General features: G+C 35.8%; 1 protein-coding gene across 1 annotated transcript in view; it reads left to right on the top strand.

Moving 5' to 3' along the window:
- LOC150085928 (arylsulfatase B-like) overlaps positions 1–25,437 on the top strand; it is a 143,810-nt gene that overhangs the window by 68,282 nt on the left and 50,091 nt on the right. The window contains exons 5-7 of the mRNA XM_090374744.1: positions 4,345–4,455; positions 12,072–12,197; positions 21,737–21,863. Of these exons, the coding sequence (XP_090230870.1) occupies positions 4,345–4,455; positions 12,072–12,197; positions 21,737–21,863 (364 nt within the window). The remainder of the gene's footprint in view (positions 1–4,344; positions 4,456–12,071; positions 12,198–21,736; positions 21,864–25,437) is intronic.

Genomic DNA, 25,437 nt, shown 5'->3' with positions numbered 1-25,437 from the left:
CCTTTCTTTGTATGTGCACCCCATTGTTCTCTGTACTCATTCTAGCAACTCTACATCCTTCCTAAAATGAGGCCTCCAGACCTGTATGCAGTACTCCAGGTGTGGCCTGACCATTGCCTTATACAAAGGGATAATCACATCCTTGTCTCTGCTAGCAAAATTCCTATATATCATTCATAAAACTTCATGACCTGCTCTGGCAGCCCGTCTGCACTGATCAGAGAACTTCATATCTAACTGCACAATTACCCCCAGGTCTTTTTATTAATATTATTATAAAGGTCTTTTATTATAAAATAATTTAATCAGGAAATGAAGCTATGAAAGATTTGATTGAAAATTTCCAGGTGGCGTCTGTACAATGACAATGCAAGAGTACAGATAGTCTCAATTGTTATCAAAACAGTTCCCCTGCCCTCCATGTAGTTCAGATCTTGCTCCTTGTGACTTTTCTAAGCTCAAGAGTGAGGCTAAATGTCATCATTTTCTATTGTAAATTGAGCTAATAAATGCCACTCAGGGTATTTTAAATCCTCTCAAACAACAGTGTCTCTGAAGTATTTAGAAAATAGGTGGAAAGATGGGACAAGTGTATTCAACTAAATGTATCAGAAACTCATTAAACAATGTTTATGTTTTATATTTTAACTTTAATTTTTTTTTTCAATTTTTTTTTATCACCCTTCATAATTCATATTAAAATACAACTTAAAATAAGAGTTATACCCCAAATATTTCAATTATAATTGAGAGATCATGGTGTATTTGTTTTATAAGTTTGCTTTAGAAAATATATTCTGCATTCTGCTGATTCTTTGGGGCTTAGCATATCTGTTCATTATATCAACTCATATTTATATCTGACAAAGGAGAGATCCACGATAAGATCAAATTAATACAGGTGACCCCTGCTTAACGCTGATAATTCATTCCGGAAAAACAGAGTACTAAGTGAATCTGTGCTAAGCGAGCGCCGCATTCCCATAAGGTAATATATGTATTTCTGAGTTGTAGTCGGTGCCATAGGATATTTCCTAATCAATAATAAACGGTAGTGAAGAGATGCACAAATGTCATTCAAAATATTTAATATTCAAATATTTGTACACATAAAATATTCTGCATTACATACCTATATGATTATGTGGTAACTACTTACATCACATATAAAATATTCTGCATTACATACCTATATGATTATGTGGTAACTACTTACATCTCAAAATTAAACTTAAAATTCCAATTAAAATCATGAATTTAATTGATCTAAATTGATTTAATTTAATTTAATTGATGAATTTAATCATGAAAAATGTGTTGTTTTTGGGTTGTACTTTGGCTCTTTTTCTGTTAAACTAAAAGGGGTTTTAATTTTAAATTCCCCGCAGTGTTACCACCCAACAATAAAGCTTTGAAACCTGGCATGTTTTTTTCTTCTTTCAATATGAAACTTCTTTTAGGCATTCGTTTCCAAAAAAGTCTTGCTTCATCTATGTTAAAAATGTATTGAGAAGTATAACACACGATACCCCTCAATAATTTTAACAAGTTCTTTTTTGAAAGTTTCGGCTCCTTGATCTGCAGTTGTGGCTTCTCCCTTAATTTTAAATCTATTCAACCAGCCCTTAATGTTTTAAATGGTTCAACATTTTTTTTTTTTAGGTGAATCTTCAGATCATCATATAGGCTAATCTCTCTCTCACTCTTTTTTTTTTTTTTTTTTTTTATAATATTTAACTTAACTGAATTCTGCATTGGATATTATCTTCAATAAAATTTGTTAAAGTCTCACCATTTCAATCCTAATAGCTGGCCTAGCTCTAGTTGCTTGCAGTGGAACAGCTGTCTTTCCCACTGCTAAAATTAATTCTTTATTTTTTATAATTGTTCTTATAGTTAAACTTCCCAGTCCTAAATTATGGCACACATCCACTTGTTGTTGACTGGAATCAATTCCCTTCAAAACATCTAATTTAATTTACAAATTCAGTCTTTTTCTTACATTTATAGTCTTTTTACTGTGTATTACAAAAATGTATTACATAAAGTTATTGAACTCAAGTTTTATTCATCATAAAATTCATACAACTTATCACTGTCAAAACTCCCATCCATCAGCTTGTCCTCATCTGTGTCTGATGACGAATCACTGTCTTCATATATTGCCTCGTCCTCAGTTCCATCTATGGCATTTGAAATGCCACACTTCTTAAATGACTTGACAACGATCTCAGTCTTCATATTATCCCAGGATCTTTTCACCCATACAAACTTCTCCTATAGTTGGTTTCTTCACTCTTCCTGCTGGTGTCAAATTGTCCCCAGAAGACTTCATCCATTGGTTCCATTTGTCTCTCATGGCAGCTTGGAGCAATATGGCCTTAGTTGCTAATGCTCCTAAAAAAAAAAACCAAATAACAATAACAAGTTCATGGCAGCTTTGAAGAGTTTATTAATGCTGACATCAAGTGGTTGGAGCTGGTATTTCAAGCCTCCAGGTATGATGCAAGTTTTGTTTTTTGCTCTGCAGCAATCTTCTTTGTGTTTTTTGTTATGTGTGCCGCGAACTGATCAAGCACCAATAAGGCAGGTTTGCGTAAGAGCCCACCTGGTCTCCTGCTCCAAAGTTTCTCAAACCAGATCTTCATCCCCTCCTGATCCATCCAACCCTTGTCATGAACCTGGACAATCACTCCTCGAGGAATGTCTTCTTTTGGCATTGTTTTGCATTTGAAAATCAGCATAGGAGGCAGCTTGGTTCTGTCGGCACAACAAGCTAGAACAACTGTATAATGGCTCTTTTCATGTCCTCTTGTCTTCACACAGTTACAGTTTTCACCCCCTTCTTATGAACAGTTCTGTTACTTGGGACATCAAATTGAAGGGGGGCTTCGTCCATATTTGCAATCTGTCCCAACTCAAACTGATGTGTCTTCCGACATTGAATGACAAAACGATGAAATTCAAGGACCTTCTGCTCATAGCTTTCAGGCATCTTTTGGGCAAGTCTGGTGCGTGTACGCATGCTTAGTCCATTCCGTTTCATGAACCTGAAGCACCAATTGTGTCCTCCTTTGAAATCAGTAACTTCTTTTTCACCAGCAATTCTTCTTGCCTCATGCTGAACCATCTTTGTGGACACAGGAATTCCAATTGCCCTTTGCTCTTCAATTCCCTCTCTAAATCAGGCCATTTTGCTGAATTGCCTCTCATGGCCTTCTTCTGCCGTGGCATTTTCAGTAGGGTTTCTTCTTCCCGTAGCCAGTCTCAGATTGTTTTCTCAGTTGGAGGAGGACCAACTTACGTTCAGCAGCACAATTTCTATTCACTTTTGCAAACTGGATCACTTTTAACTTGAATTCAGCACTGTACGGCACCTCCATAGCCAGGTGGGCAGGAGCAGCAGCAGTGAGTAGCACATGCTTCTTGATTAGACCGGGGTTCGAGCCTGTGACCACCAAATAGGGAGGATGCGGAAAGGTTCGGGAATGACGACCGCATATCCCCGGAGCAATATGGCCTTAGTTGCCAATGCTCTTAAAAACTAAATAACAAACAATAACAAACAAACAGTACTGTACGAAAATCTTTTCTGAGCTATTTCTGGGCAGAATGTGGCAAAACGTAACCTAATATGTAACAAGTGCGAAAAAATGAAAGCAAAGATAACAAGTGCGAAAAAGTGGGAAATGCAAGTAAAAAAAATCTACAACCACTGTATAAGACGCACCCAGTTTTTAGACACCAAATTTTTCGAAAAAAGGTGCGTCTTATACAAGGGGAAATATGGTAATTATGATACAATGTTCAAGTAAACTGTCTGTTACGCATGATGCCTAATACTGTATTGAGTGATGACTAGACTTCGGATAAATGCATATAACGCAAATATTACAAGCAATATACTTGTTCATTTTTTAAAATGTTGATCTCGGAACGATGTAACAAGTCACTGTACTGCAATTAAATTAGCGTGCGAGAAAATTTCACTGAGTGTGGGAAAATTTCTCAAGTTAGCTGAAACTCTCTAATGCTGTTTTGCTATTCATTTTCAAGATGTCGACTATATCAAATGAAACAATTTCGTTAAATATGCCAAAAATGCAATCTGTAAAAGAACTTATAGTGATTTGTGACAGCGCTATAGTCAGATACGGGTTATAACATAAGAACAGCATTATAGCGAACCACGTTATAATGAGGGCCTGCTGTAACTATTTCCTTGGTGATCTTTTCTAAAAAAATAAAAAATTGATCTAATCTAAAGGATTTGGTAGCTGATTTAGTTTAAAATGTATTTGATTGGTTTAATCTGTTTAGAGAATCTTTATCATTACTTTTCAGTGGCATCTTGGGTTTTTCCATAAAGAATATACACCATTCTACAGAGGCTTTGATTCTCATTATGGATTCTGGGGTGGTCGAGGAGATTATTATGACCATACTCTAGTTCGTGTAAGTATTGATGTTGGAGGAGGGAGACAATATTTGTATAATTTTATAGTTTTTGAATGTTTAATGAGTTAAAAAGTGCATATAAAAATAATAATGAATAAAAATTCATAAATTGTCATTAAATTTTTACCCTCCACAGCTCCTCCATAGAGGAAAATTATTGTATTGTGTTTCCTTGTTTGTTCGAATCGCTTCCTATATCAGCTTTTTTTCTTTTTTATTTTCCGCTCTCCCTTTTTCATGATTGGTTATTGCTCTTTTTTTTTTTTGATTCAATGGAAGTGTTCTTCAATTAGGGTCAGCATAAGGCATGTGTAATAGGTGCAGTTACATTCACCTAATGCTTATAGAAGTCATTTTTGCTGAGAAGTGAAATATTTTACTTTGGGCAAATTTCAATTTTTCAAGTGGATTAATACACATTAAATGAACATATAATATTTGAGATATTTTATTGTGGTATTTTGTAATTTACTTCAAAAAGTGCAGATTATTATGGCAAAACTTATTTTTTTTTACTTATAATTATTTATTAATATTTATGAAAAACTTCATATTTATTTAATAATAAACTAGGGGGCTCTGCCCCCTGCTTGCTTCACTCACCAACCCCCGCATTTACTGCACTCTCTTCTTTTGCTCAGCTGAAGGCCACATAAACACAATTGTAATGATTTATTTGGCCATTCATTTTAAATGTGGCCTCATCTGACCACACAACTGTATCCTGAAAAGCATGATTTTTGCCATTTTTTTTAATGTACTGCCATCAGCAAATATACCTTCCCTCAGTGACAACACGAATGTGCGGCTCTTCCGAATTTGCCATGAAAAGGTAATCTGCCGCAATGGTGACAATCATCTACCATATCGCCTAAATTGCAATATGATATTTCAGTTGTTTCTTTGTTATCAGAATCTTGTGAAGATTCTGATAACGTTACGTCTGAGCTGTTTAATGGTTTGCTGAGTTTCGGCCTGTTCTTCGTCCATATTAGCTTTGTCCATAATAATTCTTTGGGAAGGCAATATCAATTTTAAAAAAAATGTGGGACTCCTTCCCCACTGTCAGAAGTGTAATGTTCAGACCCCTTGGTCTCAACATTGAGCACTCAAGACTTCTGTCTTCAAACACCATACCTCTGGCAGCAAGGAAACCATTTTACTCATTTTCTGTAACTTTATTTGATCAGATATTAAGAAAAGTAACAGTGATCCACAGACTTGTTCATCAGGGATGTGTATTAAAAATTTAAAAATCACATTTTAAACAGTTTTAGCGATATGTCAATCCCCGTAAAGGTTTTTTGTAAAATTTTTTTGTAAAATTGATATCGCCTTCCCAAAGAATTATTAGCACGTTGGACTACGAGAGTTTATTTTTTTTGCACATTCTTTGCAGAATACAGAGAATAGGAGAAGGAAAGGGCTCTTAGGTAAGTATAAGTATATAAATAAATATGACAGTTATGCCGGGTATCTGATCCGAAGTCATGGAGATTTTCTGATTTTTGGTTTTGAAAAATTGACAGATATAGATAAAGCTGATATAGCTCTATCAGTGTTTCAAAGGATTTATAGATATTTTGGTGGATAAAGTTAAATACAGGTAACCCTCGTATAGCATGGTAGTTGGTTCCTATAAAATCTCGTGTAGTGCAAAACCATGTTATATGGGACTAAGAACCAGTACAAAAGGGGGTTACGTTTCAAAAGCTAACAAAAATACATAATTTTTTTATAACTATTGGAAACTTAATTTTTTGAGTTCAGAATGTCTCTTCTCAACTCTCTTCTGCAGCATCTAGATTTCATGCATCTTCTATTCTCTTTAAAAAATCAATAATCTGGGTTTGTTTTCTTTTACTTGATAGATCTTTGTAAATTTCATGGTATGGAGCTAAGCAAGGGAGTTCCTAGAGAATGTGGTGCCCGGGTGCAAATTGCAATTTGGCAACCCCTTTAAAAATTTTCTTCATATGTGTATATAACTTTCAGGTGTCAGACACCTCTTGAATGTTGGTGCCCAGATGCAGTGCACCCCTGGTGCCCTCGGGACAGCCTGCCCCTGGAGCAAAGCATTTTTGAAGCTTCCTTTTGAATTTTGTGCTCCTTTCAGTTGAAGGAACTGAACAGCTGCATTCAAAAAATAAAATTCTAATTTATCAGCTAAAGATTCTTCCCATATGCTTTTAGTGAAAATTTGAACTTCAGAATTTTCATCTGCACTATCATCCCCTGAATTGATTTGGTTTACCTCCAATGCCACTTCCACCAAATCTGCTTCGCCAGCCTCTTTTTCTACCAATAATTCTTGAATTTCTTCAGTAGTCATATTATTAAAACCTTCCCCTCCTACTGACTTAGCAAGTTCTACTATCACATTGACTCCGTTTTCTGACAATTTGACCACATTTCTTGAATGAACTGACTCTGGCCATACATTTTTCCAACACGCATTTAATGTTTCCAGTTTTACTTCTTTGAAAAATAAAGCTATGATTCTGATACAGTCCACAATTGAAAAATATTTCCATGCCTCCATTACTTCAATAGATTCAGAATCAATTTTTTCCAAAATCTGTTGTAACGATTTTCTGAAGTGATGAGTTTTAAAGGTAGATATAATGCCTTGATTTAACTTATTAAAGAATAATTTAGAAGAAGTTGTATTAGGTGGTAGGAACATTACTTCAACGTTTGAATGACTTATATCTTTTGGATAGCCTGGTGCATTATCCAATAACAATAAAACTGAAATCTACATTTTTTCACTTTAAACAGTTTTCCACAGCTAGTACAAAAAATTCAGAAACCATTCTTTAAATAAATCTGCAGTTACCCAAATTATGCCTAAGTTCCTTAGGCATAATTTAGGACTGGAATTTAATTCACAACAAAGAAATTATTCCGATACGGTTCTTAAGAACAAAGTTTAGTAATACATACCCAGAAAAAGCTATAAACGATCAAATAAAAACGAAAATAACCTTAAAAGTCATGAAATGCATGCTTCAAAGACAATTTTTTATTGTCTCAAACAAGCATAATTCGAATAGCACAGAACCTAACATGGGGATTTCCCAATAATTTTTTTTTGCATAACAACTAGCAAGGCAACAGCAGGGATTCACAAAAAGAAATGGAAATATTGAAAAATTATATCCAATTTAATAGCAGGGTTTTCTCCACACAAAAGCTCAAAACTATGTTATGTATGGGTTTTCTGCAATTCTCTAACTGTGTTAATTCTAACAGTGTTAACTAATTCTCTATCATTATATAAAAGGGAGTTATATAAATACCATGTTGTGCAAGGATTGCTGCAATTTATCAATTGTTTTAGAGCAAAACCGTGTCATAGAAGTACCATGTTATGCAGGGGCTGCCTGTATTTGAGAAGCAGAGTTTGATATTAAGAAAAATTTGGCAGAAATATTCAGCCTAATGCTAAAGGGTATTCCTGTGGAACGTGATGGCATTGGAAGAAAGAACCAGCACCATGCATCTTTTAGGACTTCAGATTGTTTGAAAATGAAATATAGAGGAATTGTACTGGCTCCATTGCCAATGCAATAGTTAAAAATAAAACGAAAGCATGAAATATAACTTTAATATTGTTGTAGTGAGTGGTCCTTTGCGGAAAGTACTATTTCAGTTAAATAGTATTTAACTGAAAATACTATAAAATAATGGCAACTTAGAACTATTATGGAATAACTCAGAGTAGAAATAATAGCACTGAGTAGCAGTACAATGAAATTAGTATATTGGAGGAACTGAGAAACAGTAATCTTCTATATATATAAAAATTAAAGCCCTGACTCACCAACTCATCAGTTTATCTCCTATTTCCAATGAAGCTTGAAAGCTAAAATTTGGCATGGTTGTTGATTATAGATCACTAATGAAAATTACGTAGTGAAAACTTTCTTAAAATTCCTTAAGGGGACAAAAAAGGTGGCGTGGGGGAGTAGAGTATCTTAACAATTTCTCTCATTCCCATTAAATTTGAAGATGGCATAAATGTACTTTATCATAATTTTTAATGTTTTCCTGTAGATGTGAGGGTGTGAAATGAGTTTTTATCTTGAGACAAATTCGGGAATATGTACTTATTTTGTCATTTAATGAAATTTGAATGAATTAACAGGTCTATAATTACTTGTGTTGCCCTTTGATCCTCCTTTGTGAATTGGGGTCACATTTGCACATCTCCAGTCCATGGGTACCTCCCCTGAGTCCAAAGAAGTTCTCATAATTATGGCTAAGGGTTTGCTTACTTCCTTTGCTGCCTCCTTTAATATAACTGGATAGATCCCATCCACCCCAGGTGCCTTTCTTGTGTTTATCTTCAACAATTTCTCCTCCACTTTACTCTCAGTTATTACAAGATTATCTAGCTTACTGCCCGAGTTGAATGCACCTCTGGCATTCACCTTGCTGAATAACTCGTCATGTGTGAATGTCGATGCGAAATATTCATTTAGTTTGTTAGCTTCCTGAGCAGGATCATCAACAGTTGACCCATCAATATCAAGAGGACCAATCTGATTCATCCCCTTCCTTCTAGAGTTTACAAAGTAAAGAACTCTTTGCTGTTTTTCTTTGCATCCCTTGCCAAAGATTTCTCGTAATCTGCCTTCGCCTGCCTAACCTCCTTTGTAATTTGGTTACAGATCAACTTGTATCTATCATAGGCTTCTGTGTCATGTGTTAATTTGTATGTATCGCATGCATTTTTCTTCTCTGCCATATGTCTCATTAGTTCATCTGACATCCATTTAGGCCTAAACCTTGAACAATATTTCTTAGTTGGTACTTAAAGCCTAGTAGCTTCCAAGATAAGTTCTTTGAATGCTTCCTAATTTGAATTTTCTGTTGGTAACATCATCAGTTGGACCCACTGTATAGAATTTAGTAAATACTGTTTCAGACCATCGTAGTCGCCTTTACGAAAGCAATAACCCTTCCCTTTACTCCTGATGGTAGTTACCTCTTTGAGTAAATCCCACTTCAGCACACTGGGATCACTGCCACCTAGTGGTTCCTTTATCTGCAGATTCTTAATGCATGAAGATCAGATCAAGAGTATTACTCCCTCTAGTTGCCTCCTGAACATGCTGATATAGAAAACAATCATCCAACAAATCCACAAAAGCCTTGCTAGTGTGTGAGTGACCAACCCACAAATTCCAGTCAATATCTGGGAAATTAAAATCCCCCATTATAAGACTCTCTGATTTACTGGCCCACTTTATTTCCCTGTACAGTTCCTTATTATACTCATCAGAGTCATTAGGCCTATAACACACTCCTGCTCTCAATTTTGATCTCCCAATGCTTATGTCACACCGAACTGACTCGACACTGCACTGTCCTGTGATGTCGACTGGCTTCACTTCCTTGGATTTTATGTGTTTCTTAACTAATAGTATAACCCTTCCTCCCTTCCTATCTTGTCTATCCTTCCTGTACACATTGTACTCCCCAAATTCCAGTTCTGCATTCCTTATATCTGTGTGACACCACGTCTCTGATAGCCCAACAATATCTGCCTTTGATGTTCTGAGCAGTACCTCAAATTCATCAAATTTATTTACTCCTAGCATTGGTATACATTTGCAGAAGTCCAGCCAAATTCTGTAGCAGTCTCCCTTGTCGGGGTATGTTTATGAGACCTGGCATTGTTGTGCTGAAGGTAAATTTTCTTTTCATTGCTGGCTTCACCCTTGAATATTTGTTTTCAGCTTCTTCACTGTCTCCAAATAGTGGGTAGAATTGATCATGTGTCCCTGTTCCAGGAAATCTACAAATAACCTCTCTTTTGTCCCAAAAAACAGAATACAGTTTTTCAGTAGATGGCCGAGCCTTGAATTTTTCCTTTATTGGTAAATCCTTATGGCATTGCCACATAGACAGATCATAGAGATGTTCCTAAGTCTTATCTCTGGTGAGAGAGAGTCAATAAAATTTTGACTCATGGTCTTAAACTGCTCCAGATCATCACACACACACACACACGCACAGACATGCACACACGCACACACACGCACGCGCCCACACGCAAACGCGCACACACACACACTCTCTCTCTCTCTCTCTCTCTCTCTCTCTCTCTCTCTCTCTCTCTCTCTCTCTCTCTCTCTCTCTCTGCTCCTTGCGATCTAGCATTAGAATTTGTGGAACTTAGTTGGCACACAGTTTTCTGTTTGAGATTGTTTAGACTTGTTTTTGATGCATTAAAGCTTACTCCCACTTGTGGGAGTAAGCTTTAATGCATCAAAATTTCTGGGGTTTTTTTAATGCAGCTGTCTTTACAAATCAGTTTATCGACTCTTCTCATTTTCTGTGTGCAAGGATAACCTGACTTTGGCATTTCCTTGAAACCACTACAACCATCCCTGAAATGACTAACCTATGGCATAACTGAATTCACATCAACTGTCACATCCCATAAATATTCTTCAAATGTTGGCAAATCTCAGTGGATACAATGTTCTTTGCATTGAGGAAAAGAATAACACATGCCATTGCTATATACCGTATTTCCCCACGTATAAGATGCACCTTTTTTCGAAAAATTTGGGGTCTAAAAACTGGGTGCGTCTTATACAGTGTTTGTAGATTTTTTTACTTGCATTTCGCGCTTGTTGTCTTTGTGCTCATTGTTTTGCACTTGTTACTGGTATATTCGGTTACGTTTTGCCACGTTCTGCCCAGAAATAGCTCAGAAAGGATTTTCGTACAGTGCTGAATTCAAGTTATGAGGAGTTGTATGAATTTTGTGATGAATAAAACTTGAGTTCAATAACTTTATGTAATACATTTTTTTTCAAATTTTGGGCCCCAAAATTAAGGTGTGTCTTATACATGGGGAAATACGGTATACACATCACTGTCACACAGACTACTACAGCTCTACCACCTGATGTGCAGCGTTGAAAATAGCAGGATATTGGTAGTAACTTTTAAAGTTTCATCTGATACCATTACATTTTATATGCAGCATCACATGGGTGGGAAGAAAATTGAGGCATTATTTTCGAAGCAGTGTTCATACAACTATTATATATAAGCAGGTAATGTACTAATACTAAAAATACTAATTCTTAATTAATACAAATACATAATGCTATACCCTTATTATGCAAGTAGACAATACATTGTAGATAAACAATTGGTAACTGACTGTCAATCAGTGTGTTTCAGTTCACTATCTTGACTCAAAATGTGAACAGGGACATACCAGGCCAATTAGTTATTATTATTAAATATAAATTTGTATATGGCACTCATTCAGCCACACATGAACCAAATAAATAAATTTTCTGTTTATACTCTGGGATGGCCACACGGTCAGAAGAGTTCACAAGATACAGAGAATATAAGAAACAGCACTGTTATTTAGTAGTCACGAGTTTGAAACCCAGTCACTCAAAGCACGTGTGCTTATGCACCCTCGCACCTGACCACATGGCTACAGCAGCCATTATAATATTTCACTGAATTGATTTTTTTATTTAAGCTGTCAGTAATTTCATTAATGAATTGTGAATGTCTATCCAAACTAATTTTATTAATGAATAATGAAACACTTAAATGTTCTTTGACAGAATAAGGAATGGGGACTTGATTTTCATAAAAATCTTGATCTAGTGTCTGATCAGCTAGGCAGGTATTCAACTGATATTTTTACCGAACAGGCTCACCACATTATTAACAATCATAATGCATCACAGGTGAGACAGTTTCATGATCATTTTATCAACCTTTTTTTGTTGTTATAGAATAAAAATTTGGAAATTTCCTTTACATTCAAATAATGGAACTTCATATATAAAAAGTGCACCTTTAATAAAAGAAATACTAATCAACAGTGATAGTAATTTTAAAATTACTAATAACAGTGTTAGGAAAATATGTCTATTTTTAAATTTTTGAAATGAAATCATCTAAAAGTTTTGAGAAATTTATATATATATACAAAGTGTGGCTATTAAATAACGAGACTGTGTCTGCAGCCACTATATACCAAGTGCTCTGCATAACAAAGGTACAGCAGTTGAAACATGCCAAGTCATGTCCCAACATTCTCATTTGCTTTACAATTCACCTTGAGACAGGTTTTTATTACCTTGATTAATATTACCTTGATTGTTTTTATTACCAGAAAAATGCCAGAATTAATGAATTAACCTCAAATTTTTAACAAGACTGACGAAAACACCAACTGAAAGTTATGAGTTGTTTCATCATGTTTATGGGGAAGGTACTATATCAAGAGATTGCATGTTTGAGTGACATAAAAGACTTTCAGAAGGAAGGGAGAATGTGGAAGACAATGAATGACCATCAGTTTTCATGGATATCGAACAGCTTGGTCTGGTATCCATGAAAACTGATGAACATGTGGATCAGAAGTGATCATTATTTAAGCATTAGAATGGTTGCATCAGAACTCAATACGGACAAGGAAACAGTTAGACAAAATTTAGGCATGAGAAAACTGTGTGCCAAAATGTTGTCAAAAATTTTGAGTGAAGATCAAAGAATAAGAAGACTCCAAGTTTGTGAAGATCTTTTGAAAAAAATTTGAAGAAGATCCAGACTTTCTGAGTACTGTAATTACTTGTGATGAAAGGTTGGCTGTTCCAGTATGACTCAGAAACTAAAAGACAGTCAATGCAATGGAAGAAAGAACAATCCCCAGACACCAAAAAAAGCAAGAATATCAAAATCAAAAATGAAAACTGTGCTTCTTGTTTTCTTTGATATTAAAGGAATTATTATGGCTGAATACATCCCACCAAATCAGACTCTCAGTCAACCATACTACATTGAAGTTCTGACTAGGTTGCATGAAAAAATAAGGAAGAAGAAGAAAGAGACCTGCTGTGGAAGGATGGTTGGATGCTCCATTAAGCCAATACTCTAGCACACAATGCACTCTCTGTCCACCAGTTTCTGGCCAGAAAACAAATTCCTGTGTCTGAGTATTGCACACAATTTAGCCCAACCTAGTCCCTTGTGATTTATTTCTATTCCCTAAACTGAAAAGTGTACTTAAGGGAGCTCATTTTCAGTCCATTGAATAAATAAAAAATAAAATAAAAGTAAATGGCCAAAGTGTTAAAAGGGCTTACAGAAGATGACTTCCAGAATTATTTTTATGCTTGGAAGAAACATACGGAACAGTGTATGCAAACCCAAGTCAATTATTTTGAAGGGGATAACTTGGTAAAATAGTTATTTAACAGTCTCATTATTTACTAGCCACACCTGATTGAAATATATATATATATATGTATATATTGATTTACATAAGTTGTATTTAATAACGTATAACATTTAAGGCAACATTTATCATTATACATTGTATAATGAACTAGCATATTTTGTACTCTATTGTACATGAAGTTCACAATATGTTAGTTCTATCATTGATAATACACAACTAATTTCAAAATTTCATCTTCACAGAATACAGGATTTCAGGCAGAAAATTTATTGATGAAAAACTTATATGATTGTTTTGCTAATTAGATCATTCTACCTGCCAAATCCATTTACAAACTGTGATAAAATATTAAAAATATTTTATCACAGTATTAAAAATTTATTATCACAGTATTAAAAATTTATTATCCTAGTATTAAAAATGATAAAAAATTTGTATATTTATATATGTTATGAGCAAAGCTTGAAATTAAGAACTTTACAATCTGTTTAGACAAAGCTTGAAACAGTCAAGCCCAATAGCATTAAATGTTAAAAGGTTTGAATTGATTCTTTGAATTTGTTTCTATTATTTTATTTTAATATTAATTTTTTAATATTCTGTGATGACATTTATATTAAAAAATATATTAAAAAAAAAAAAGTGCCACAAGCAGGACATTTCTCAGATTCTTTCTGTGAATTATGTGTGGTTTATGGGATTACACTCTGTGGGATAGCACTGTGTTGATACAGTTGCTCAGCAGATATTATAATAATTTAAATTACTTTGGACTTTGTTTGACCTGCATTAGCTACTGCACTTTATCTAAATAGCTTTAGCATTAGTAGAGGCATATGATGCAAGAAAGCAAGCTTATGCAGCATCAGCCAAAAAGAAAAAAAACGCTCCCATTTCACCCCTCTGTTCGTTCCAAGTACCTGTCCAGCTCAGCCTTAAATTTATTTAGGCTATCAACTTCCACAACAAAGGATGGAAGTCTGTTCCACCAACCAACCACCCGCTGGCTAAAGGCAAACTTCCGCACATCTATCCGACATCTGTCTTTCCTCAATTTGAATTTATGCCCTCTCAATTGATTATTCTGAGCAAGAGGAAGAATTCCATCAGCATTGAGCATGCTCAAACCATTCAAGGCTTTATACACCTCAAGCAGATCACCTCACAGGTGCCTAGTCTCCAGACACTGTAATTTGCAAAATTTACGCCTTTCTTCATAAGAGCAACCCTTTGATCCATTCACTAATCTTGTTGCCCTTCTCTGTACTCGTTCCAACAGCTCTACATCCTTCTTAAAGTGAGGCCTCCAGACCTGTATACAGTACTCAAGGTGTGGCCTGACCATTGCCTTATATAAGGGGATAATCACCTTCTTATCCCTGCTAGAAAAATTCCTGTATATCATTGACAAGACACTATGAGCTACTATTGCAGACCGTCTGCACTGCTCAGAAAACTTCATATCTGCCTGCACAATTACTCCCAGGTCCTTTTCATTCTCTACCACTACTGGCATCGACTAATAATCAAATAGACCGCAGAACACTTTATTTTGGTGGGCTTTGCATAGAGAAGTATGCATGGAGGTAATGACAGCTACAAAAAAAGTAGCAATGTAGTGATCCAATATGCCATTCGTTTGCGATTTAGCCTTGAGTACACAGGTTGAGGGAGAGGGAGAAGTGAACCAATATCATGCATCATTCGTGGATGACACAAAGTAGCCTTCCACTGAGAAGTTTTTGCATGTTTACTCAGTGCTGGTGGTGCGATGCGGGGACTGTCTTTGCAATTACGAGATTAGTTCTGTAGTAGTGCGGAAAACTAGTAAGCATAACTAAACTCACTTCCTTGTATAAATATTTTTTTGATAATTATCAGTATTTAAAAATATTATTATTAAAATAAATGACCATGAATTTGTGATTGAAAAAAGAAACTTTAAAACAAGAAGCAAGTACGTCTAGTAGTGCAGCTGTGGTCGATGAAAATGAACATAATATTGTCACACTTCAAAGTGAGGATGAACAATTGCAACCTTTTGATCCTCAAAAATCCAAAGTGAAGAAAGCTGGAACCAACTAGTAAAAGACCATAATGAAAGTGTGATGACAGTTACAGTAGACTCTCAATTATTTTCTGGGATAAATGGTAAAAAGAAATTCCCGGATAATCGATTTCCCGGTTAATCCAAAAATACAGTAAGTCCCCGACATACGTAAGAGATACCTTCCAGGAGTTATTGTGTAAGTCGAGTTTTAACTTGGAAATGACTAATAAAATATTGCTACAATATCCCTGATATGCCAAAATTATCAAACCACATAATATCCTCAGAAGAATGAAGAAAGTTATATATTTTTAATTAGTTCAATTAAAAACTCGGGAACAGCAGTGAAGTAGCCATAGTAGCACATAAGAAAAGAAAACATAAAAGGAAGAAAAAAACGCATGTTATTGTACTGTAAAAACTGATACGTATTTCGTAGCCTTGGTTATTATAGTTGACTTCATTGGTGCCAATCGCTTCACCACTTCTCATATTCTGTCGTTCTCCTTTGTTGTGTTCCTCATTACCACTGACAAAGCTGAATTCCACGTGATACTTGTTGGTGTTTGGCCATTTTCATACATCCTTATTATTTTAATTTTCTGATCCAATTCGATCGCTTTCCTTTTCTTGATAGATTTACTAGTACCGCTGTCACTTATTCTCTTAGTCGGCACCATAATAAGTCAAAATTAAATTTTCTGGAAAGAAACTTCACAGGGTTAAGGCGAAAACTCACTATTATCACCCCACACAAACTCACATTTTACTAAAGCACATTTCCGGAGGGCACTGCCATAAAATAATAAAAATAATTTGCACTTTCTGGGTTATTGGGCTTTTCTGTTAGTGCAATTCATTATAAACGGGTAGTAAACTCGATCTTATTGCATTTGCAATAATACCGATAACTAGAATTCTGTGGGTTTTTATGTTATTATGGTGAAATGTGTGTCTCCCTCACTGAAATCTTCAGTCAAATAAAAAAATATATAAATAACGTAATGTAAGTCGGCGACTTACTGTATCGAAAAATGTTCAGAAACCTATGTAAAAAGTATGCCAATAGATAAAAAACGAAAAAACCAACCAGAAAGTTTCGGGTTGGGTTTTTTTTAAATTTGGAGTCTTGAAGTGTCCTGGTTAATTTGCTTCCTGGTTAATCCGATCCCGGTAAATCGAGAGTCTGCTGTATTTGAATTTCGACTTTACATGTGTTAGAAATAAAGATGCTCTTGGTGCACAGTTGCATCATATGTAATAAAATATTAGCAAATGATTCTTTGGATCCCGCTAAACTTGTGTTCCGTAAATACACAAGTGTTCCACAAATATATTGCAAGATGAAAGTGTTCCAGGACTAAAAAAGTTTGGGAAATGCTGGTCTAGAGTATGCCTGAGGTAAATGCATTCTTTGCACTCATACTGTATCCATCATGCCACTGTACCATATTTCTTATGTTTTCACTAGTTCATTGTATTCTCTGGTTTACTCTATGTTTAATACAGCTTTAATGTATGAGTACTCTAATCTGGTTATGTTTTGCATCACAATATGTGCACCACTTACTTTTTTATTTTATCTCACGACTGTCAAAGTGATGCTGGAAGCAGGCAAAATTTGTTGCAGTCATTTATGAGTATGGTGCAAGCACAGTCTGTGTCAGCTTGAATGATGCTCTGCAGAAGAAACTTTCTTAAAGTAAGAAGAAGCTTTCTTAAGAAGCATGTAAAATCTAAGGCAGGTGTAATGCTGATCCATTTGGTGTGACATAAGCACTGGGAAAATAAAAATCAGGTAGAATTGTGTTATAGGCCTAATGATTGTGATGTCTAATAGTAATAGTAGTAGTAGAAGTAGTAGTGGCATGTGATGCAAGAAAGCAAGTGTTTGAGCTTATGCAGCATCAGCCAAAAAAAAAAAAAAAAAAATCACACCATTCCCTCCAAATGCCTGTCCAGTTCCTCCTTAAATTTATTCAACTTATCAACTTCCACAACGACAGATGGAAGTTTGTTCCAGCAATTAACCACCCGCTGGCTAAAGGCAAATTTCCGCACATCTATTCTACATCTGTCTTTTCTTAATTTGAATTTATGCCCCCTTAGGTTCGTAATCTGAACGAGTGGAAGGATCCCATCAGAATTCAGCATGCTCAACCCATTCAAGGCCTTATACATCTCAATCAGATCACCGTGCAGGTGCCTAGTCTCCAGCCACTGCAATTTGCAGAACTTAAGCCTCTCTTGGTAAGAGGATCCCTTCATTCCCCTCACCAATCTTGTTGCCCTTCTCTGTACACGCTCAAGCAAATCTACATCCTTCCTAAAATGAGGCCTCCAGACCTGTACACAGTACTCAAGGCGTGGCCTGACCATTGCCTTATACAGAGGGACAATCACCTCCTTCTCCCTGCTAGCAAAATTCCTATATATCATTGACAAAACCCCATGACCTGCCCTGGCAGCCTGTCTGCATTGCTCAGAAAACTTCATATCTGACTGCACAATTACTCCCAGGTCTTTTTCATTTTCTACCACCTTAAGTGTAGTACCCTTAGGTTCGTAATCTGAACGAGTGGAAGGATCCCATCAGAATTCAGCATGCTCAACCCATTCAAGGCCTTATACATCTCAATCAGATCACCGTGCAGGTGCCTAGTCTCCAGCCACTGCAATTTGCAGAACTTAAGCCTCTCTTGGTAAGAGGATCCCTTCATTCCCCTCACCAATCTTGTTGCCCTTCTCTGTACACGCTCAAGCAAATCTACATCCTTCCTAAAATGAGGCCTCCAGACCTGTACACAGTACTCAAGGCGTGGCCTGACCATTGCCTTATACAGAGGGACAATCACCTCCTTCTCCCTGCTAGCAAAATTCCTATATATCATTGACAAAACCCCATGACCTGCCCTGGCAGCCTGTCTGCATTGCTCAGAAAACTTCATATCTGACTGCACAATTACTCCCAGGTCTTTTTCATTTTCTACCACCTTAAGTGTAGTACCACACAGTTGGTACGTTTCTCTGGGGTTACTTCTTCCCATATGCAGTACTTTGATGAGCAACTGTACAGACATATAGAGTGAGCCAGTAAATCAGAATGTTTTATAATGAAAGACGTGACTTTCCAGGTATTGACTACACCTTGTGGGTTAGTTGCTCATACAGTAGTAATACTTTAGTGGATTTATCGGATGATTGCTTCGTACATCAGCTTGTAAGAGAAATAACAAGACAAAAGAAACTCTTGATCTGATTATCAGCTGTGATTTTTCTTCTATTAAGAATCTGCAGATAAAAGACCCACAAGGTGGCAATGATCATAATGTATTGATGTAGGATTTACTTGAAGATGTAACTACTGTCAAAGACAAGGGAAAAGGCTTTTGCTTTCATAAAGGTGACTACAGCAGTCTGAGACAGTTTTTAAATTCTATGCAATGGAACCAAATGATGAAGTTACGAACAATAGATTCTAAAAGGGAAGAATTCAAAGATGTTAATCGTAGAAGCTACTAAGCTTTTTATATTATCTAAGAGATACAGTCAAGGCATAGGCCCAAATGGATATTAGCTGAACTGATGAGATTTTTGGAAGTGAAGGAAAATGCATAGGATGCATATCAAGTGATACAAATGCCTACAGTTGCTATAAGCTGGTCTGCAATCAAATCATAAAGGAAGTTAAGCACGTTAAGGCAAATTACTTGAAGTCTCTGGCAAAGGATGCAATGAAAAACAGCAATGATTTCTTTACTTATATAATGAGTAGAAGGAAGGTGAATCACATTAGTCCACTTGATATCAATGGTTTAACTGTTGATGATCTCACACGGGTTGCTGAAAAACTGAATGGGTATTTTTGCATCTGCCGTTAAACACGAGGAATTTTTTTTAAGGATGGGGATGCCAGAAGCGAGTCATTCTAGTGGGGAGCTGAATGATTTTGTGATAACTGAGAGCAAAGTGGAGGAGAAATTGTTGAAGTTAAGTGTAAAAAAGGCACCTAAATTGGTTGGGAACTGTCCAGTTATATTAAAGGAGGCAGCAAAAAGAAGTAAGCAAACCTTTAGCCATGATTATGAGAGAATTCCTTGATTCATAGAAGGTCCTTATGACTGGATATGTGCAAATATATCCCCAATTCACAAAGGGGATCAAAGGGAGACATGAGTAATGTCTTCCTTTGTGAGTTAGTTGCAGACCTATTAGCTTCAATTCTATTCCAGAGAAAATAGTGGAGTCACTGGTTAAAGAAGTAATGCAGTACCATCTAGACTGGAATGAAGTTATACTGTAGTCACAGTATGGATTTGTTAAGGAGAAATCTTGGATACTATGACACAGCAACAAAGGAACTGGATGCCAAAAATAATTTTGACATCATACACGTAGATTTCAGAAAAGCTGTTGTTATTTCTGCCCATTAAAGACTGCTATACAGATTGGAGCAGTGTGGTATTAAGGGCAAGTTCCTGCTATGGATAAAGGGATGGTTGTGTGGAAGAAGACAGAGAATGTGAAGCATATTGGGGTTAATGTCTAAGTTTACAGATGATACGAAGGTTGGCAGGGTAGCTAATTACAGTAATCAGAGTATTCTACTGCAACAAGATCTAGACAAATTAGATCTTGTTGCAGTAGAATGGGCTGAGAAGTGGCAGTTCAATTTTAATATTGAGTATGCAAAGTACCTAAAACAGGGGGCAGCAATCCCAGATTAATATACAAGCTATGTGGTACCACACAAAGCAGTGGTGAGGCCACATCTTGAATACTGCATACAGGTCTGGATCCTTATTTTAGGGAAGACATGGATCTGTTGGAACTAATGCAGTGAAGAGCAACGGGATTGATGAGGAGAGCAAAAGAATGCCCTTACCAGGAAGACTTTAGTTTTTCAAATTGCAGCATCTAGAGACTACGTACCTGCAAGGAGATCTGATTTTTTTTTTTTTTTTAGCATTAGTAGAGGCATATGATGCAAGAAAGCAAGCTTATGCATCATCATCAGCCAAAAAACAAAAAAAAACCACTCCCATTTCACCCCTCCGTTCGTTCAAAATACCTTTCCAGCTGAGCCTTAAATTTGTTTAGCAACTAAGGCCATATTGCTCCGGAATATGCGGTGGTCATTCCCTGTCCTTTCCGCATCCTCCATATTTGGTGGTGACGTGCTCGAACCCCGGTCTAATCAAGAAGTCTGTGCTACGCACTGCTGCTCCTTCCCACCTGGCTACGGAGGCACCCAAAGGAGTTGTAGTTGCATTAATAATGGCATTATCCCAACACTATGCAAGATCTTATGTTTTTGAATAACACAATGTCCCATTACACACACACTTGAGCATGTGATTTCCATTAGCAACTAAGGCCATATTGCTCCGGAATATGCAGTGGTCATTCCCTGTCCTTTTCGCATCCTCCATATTTGGTGGTGACGTGCTCGAACCCCGGTCTAATCAAGAAGTCAAGGAGTTGTAGTTGCATTAATAATGGCATTATCCCGACACTATGCAAGATGTTATGTTTTTGAATAACACAATGTCCCATTACACACACACTTGAGCATGTGATTTGCATGCTTTGGGAATAATAATGCAACACTGATGGACTGCCAACTCAGAGTCCTGATATGAGAATGACTACAGGCTGAATTGAAAAATCATGAGAGCTTATCGATGAAGGAAGACTGGTCAAATGTTTTTGTCAGTGCAGTGCATTGATTGGTCAAAAATATTCCTCAAACATTGCAGTGCTGTATTTTAGGAACAAAGGAGGCCCTGTACTATATAAAAATCTGACCTATAAACTGTTGTCTTTTTTCTCTTAATGTCTCAATGTTTTAGTAATGTAGTATTTATGAAGTTACATATGTAGTATTTATGAACTTTTAAAACTTTTTTCAAAGATTGATTTAATTAATTTCTTATTTTATTTAATTAATTTCTTATTTAATTAATTAATTTCTTATTTTTAATAAATAGCCACTCTTCCTGTATATTGCTTATCAAGCTGTCCATAGTGGAAATCCATATGCACCTCTTCAAGCTCCTCCAAAATATATTGATAAATTTTCTCATATACAGAATAAAAACCGTAGAATATATGCTGGTATGTAGCCAATTTTAAATGTTATTGCTGTAGTTTTTAATTGTTATACGAGTATTTCCGGCTTAAATGTCACTGGATTGTCAAGTATTGCACAGATGGCTGATACTATCAGAAGAGAATGAGTTGTTATTGATTTTAGCTCATCAGCATCATAGGCCATATTGATTATTGTATTATGTCTCTAAAAGTGTGTTTACAAGTCAGTTTGTATGATACACAAGCTGAAAACCCATAGGAACTTATGAGGTACTCTCCATCTGAGATCAACTAATCACAGCCTTGATTGAAGACTTTTTAATTCTTTTAGAGGATGTATAAGTTAAGTGCAAATGCATCATTAATACACAGCCAATTCTAAATTAGCAAAATATTTGAAAAGGCGGCATCGTTTTAAGTTATATCTCATATTGTGAATACCTTCACAACGAATTGCCACAATATTGCACTACTTCGAATAAGTAATGCTTCACCCAAAGGAGAAGACTAATGTTACTTATTCTCAGTGGTATTCACAATATGAGATATAACTTAAAACGATGCCGCCTTTGCAAATATTTTGCTAATTTAGAATTGGCTGTGTATTAATGATGCATTTGCACATAACTTATATATATAGTCTCCAATCCCGTTAGAGGAATCCTTTTTAACGATTCCTCTAACTGGATTGGAACCCAGAACTTTCTAAACAAGTGGAAAAACTACTATTCTCTCAAGGAGGACAAAAGAAATGAGTAACTGTCCAAGCAGGTAAAGTTATATAAAGAGAAGTATTGTTTACTTATAAGGTAACATCAGCTCAATTCAAGGCTGCAATATGATTTGAGAAATCAGTGCCTTTCATATCAGATCACTGTGTTCTTTCTCAAAGTGAATTTTATTTGCATGGCTGCTCATAACATCCCAAATCGATAAAAGGCCTACTGTTGTTAATATTTATTATATATACAGAAGGCCCCCATTATAACGCAGTTCGCTTTACGCTGATCCGCTATAACGCTGTCGCAGATCACTATAATGCTCTTTTACAGATTGAATTTTTGGCATATTTAACGAAATCGTTTCATTTGATGGAGTCGATAGCTTGAAAATGAATAGCAAAACAGCATTAAAACGTTTCCCACACCGACGAGAAATTTTCCCACGCTCAGTGAAATTTTCTCCCACGCTAATTTAATTGCAGTACAGTGACTTGTTACTTAGTTCGGAGATCAACATTTTAAAAAATGATCAAGTATATTGCTTGTAATATTTGCATTATATGCATTTATCCGAAGTCTAGTCATCACTCAGTACAGTATTAGACATCGTGCGTAATGGACAGTTCACTTGAACAGTGTATCGTAATTAATGCAAACAACGCAGTTACATTTTTGAAGAGTTAATAATGGCCGATAAGAACGAAAAAGCAACAATGTCTTGGTGCAGTACGAAGACTATAAATGTAAGAAAAAGACTGAATTTTAAAATTACTTTAGACATTTTGAATCAAATCGATTCTGGTCAAAGACAAGCGAATGTGTGCCATAATTTAGGACTTGCAAGTTTAACTGTAAGAACAATTATAAAAAAAATAAAGAATTAATTTTAGCAGTGGGAAAGATAGCTGTTCCACTGCAAGCAACTAGGGCTAGGCTGGCTATTAAGATTGAAATGGAAAGACTTTAACTAATTTTATTGAAGATAATATCCAATGCAGAATTCAGTTAAGTTAAATATTATTAAAAAAAAAAAAAAGAGAGAGAGAGAGAGAGAGAGAGATTAGCCTATATGATGATCTGAAGAAAACTCACCTAAAAAAAAAAAAAAAATGTTGAACCATTTAAAACAGTAAGGGCTGGTTGAATAGATTTAAAATTAAGGGAGAAGCCGCAAGTGCAGATCAAGAAACCAAAACTTTCAAAAAAGAACTTGTTAAAATTATTGAAGAGGGGTATTATGTGTTATACTTCTCAACAAGTTTTTAACATAGATGAAGCAGGACTTTTGTGGAAACGAATGCCTAAAAGAAGTTTCATATTGAAAGAATAAAAAATTATGCCAGGTTTCAAAGCGGCGAAGGATCGGCTGGCTTTATTGTTGGGTGGTAATGCTGCGGGAGATTTAAAATTAATACCCCTTTTAGTTTATTTGGAAGTGGGCCAAAGTTCAACCAAAATCGACACGTTTTTCATGATTAAATTTATCAATTAAGATCAATTAAATTCATGATTTTAATTGTAATAATTTTGATACGTAAGTAGTTACCACATAATTATATACGCATGTAATGCAGAATATTTTATATGTACAAACATTTGAATATTAAATATTTTGACCGACATTTGTGCATCTTTTCACTACTGTTTATTATTGATTAGGAAATATCCTATGGCACCAACCGCAACTCACAAATACATATGTTACCTTATGGGAATGCGGCGCTCGCTTAGCGTGGATTCACTTAGTGCTCTGTTTTTCCGGAACGAATTATCAGCGTTAAGTGGGGGTCACCTGTACACTTATCCTTAATTTAATAATTAAAGACAACAGCAGCTGTCGATAATGCCAATTTTCATACCGCAAGTTGGAGGTTTTAATGCTCCTGCACTCTACTCAGACAAAGAGAAAGGCAGTATTGGAGGAACTTACTGTGATATAAACATGTTTCTTCTAGTGTCCATGTCCAGTATTGCATGGCTCAAACCTTCCATAAGTTAGAAAATAAGAGTAGACACTCCTGACTGATCAGCATCTGGAAGAGTGATTTGTTTGGTACTAAGAACTTTGGTACTTTCACAGTGTACTGATGTTGGATTTACTTAAAGATGTAAGTACCATCATGTGTAAAAGGGAAGGGTTTTTGCTTTTGTAAAGGTGACTTTTGCTTTTGTAAAGGTCTCAGACAGTTTTTAAATTCTATACAGTGGGACCAACTCCTGACGTTACTAATAGTAAATTCTAATTGGGTATCATTCAAGGAATTAATTTTGGAAGGTACTAGGCTTTTCATACCAGCTAAGAAATACTTTTCAAGGTTTAGGCCTAATTGGATGTCAGATGAACTAGTCAGACTCATGGCAGAGAATAAAAATGCATGGGATATGTATAAATTATCAGGAGACACAGAAAACTATGGTAGATATAAGCTAGTCTGTAATCAAGTCACAAAGAAAGTTAGGCACGCGAAGGCAGATTACAAGAACTTTTTTAACAAAGGACGCAAAGAAAAACAGCAAAAACTTCTTTACTTATGTAAACTCTAGAAGGAAGGGAATGAATCAGATTGGTCCAATTGATATTGATAGACTGACTGTTGATGGGCCTGCTCACGTACCTGACAAATTGAATGAGTATTTTGCATTTACATTCACACATGAGAAGTTATTTAGGGAGGGGAATCTTGAAAGTTTATCAAACTCTAGCAGGGAGCTAAAACATTTTGTAATAATGTAGAGCAAAGTGAAGGAGAAATTGATGAAGTTAAACATAAGAAAGGCACCTGGGGTGGAGGGGATCTATCCAGTTATATTAAAGGAGGCAGCAAGAGAAGTAAGCAAACCCTTAGCCATAATTATGAGAATATCCTTGGAATCAG

This window comes from Mastigoproctus giganteus, chromosome 5 (assembly GCF_048544385.1).
Source record: "Mastigoproctus giganteus isolate SK-2022 chromosome 5, ASM4854438v1, whole genome shotgun sequence".
In the NCBI taxonomy this organism is placed as follows: Eukaryota; Metazoa; Arthropoda; class Arachnida; order Uropygi; family Thelyphonidae; genus Mastigoproctus; species Mastigoproctus giganteus.
The sequence above is the reverse complement of the archived record's forward strand: the minus strand, read 5'-3'. Positions and strand labels throughout refer to the sequence as shown.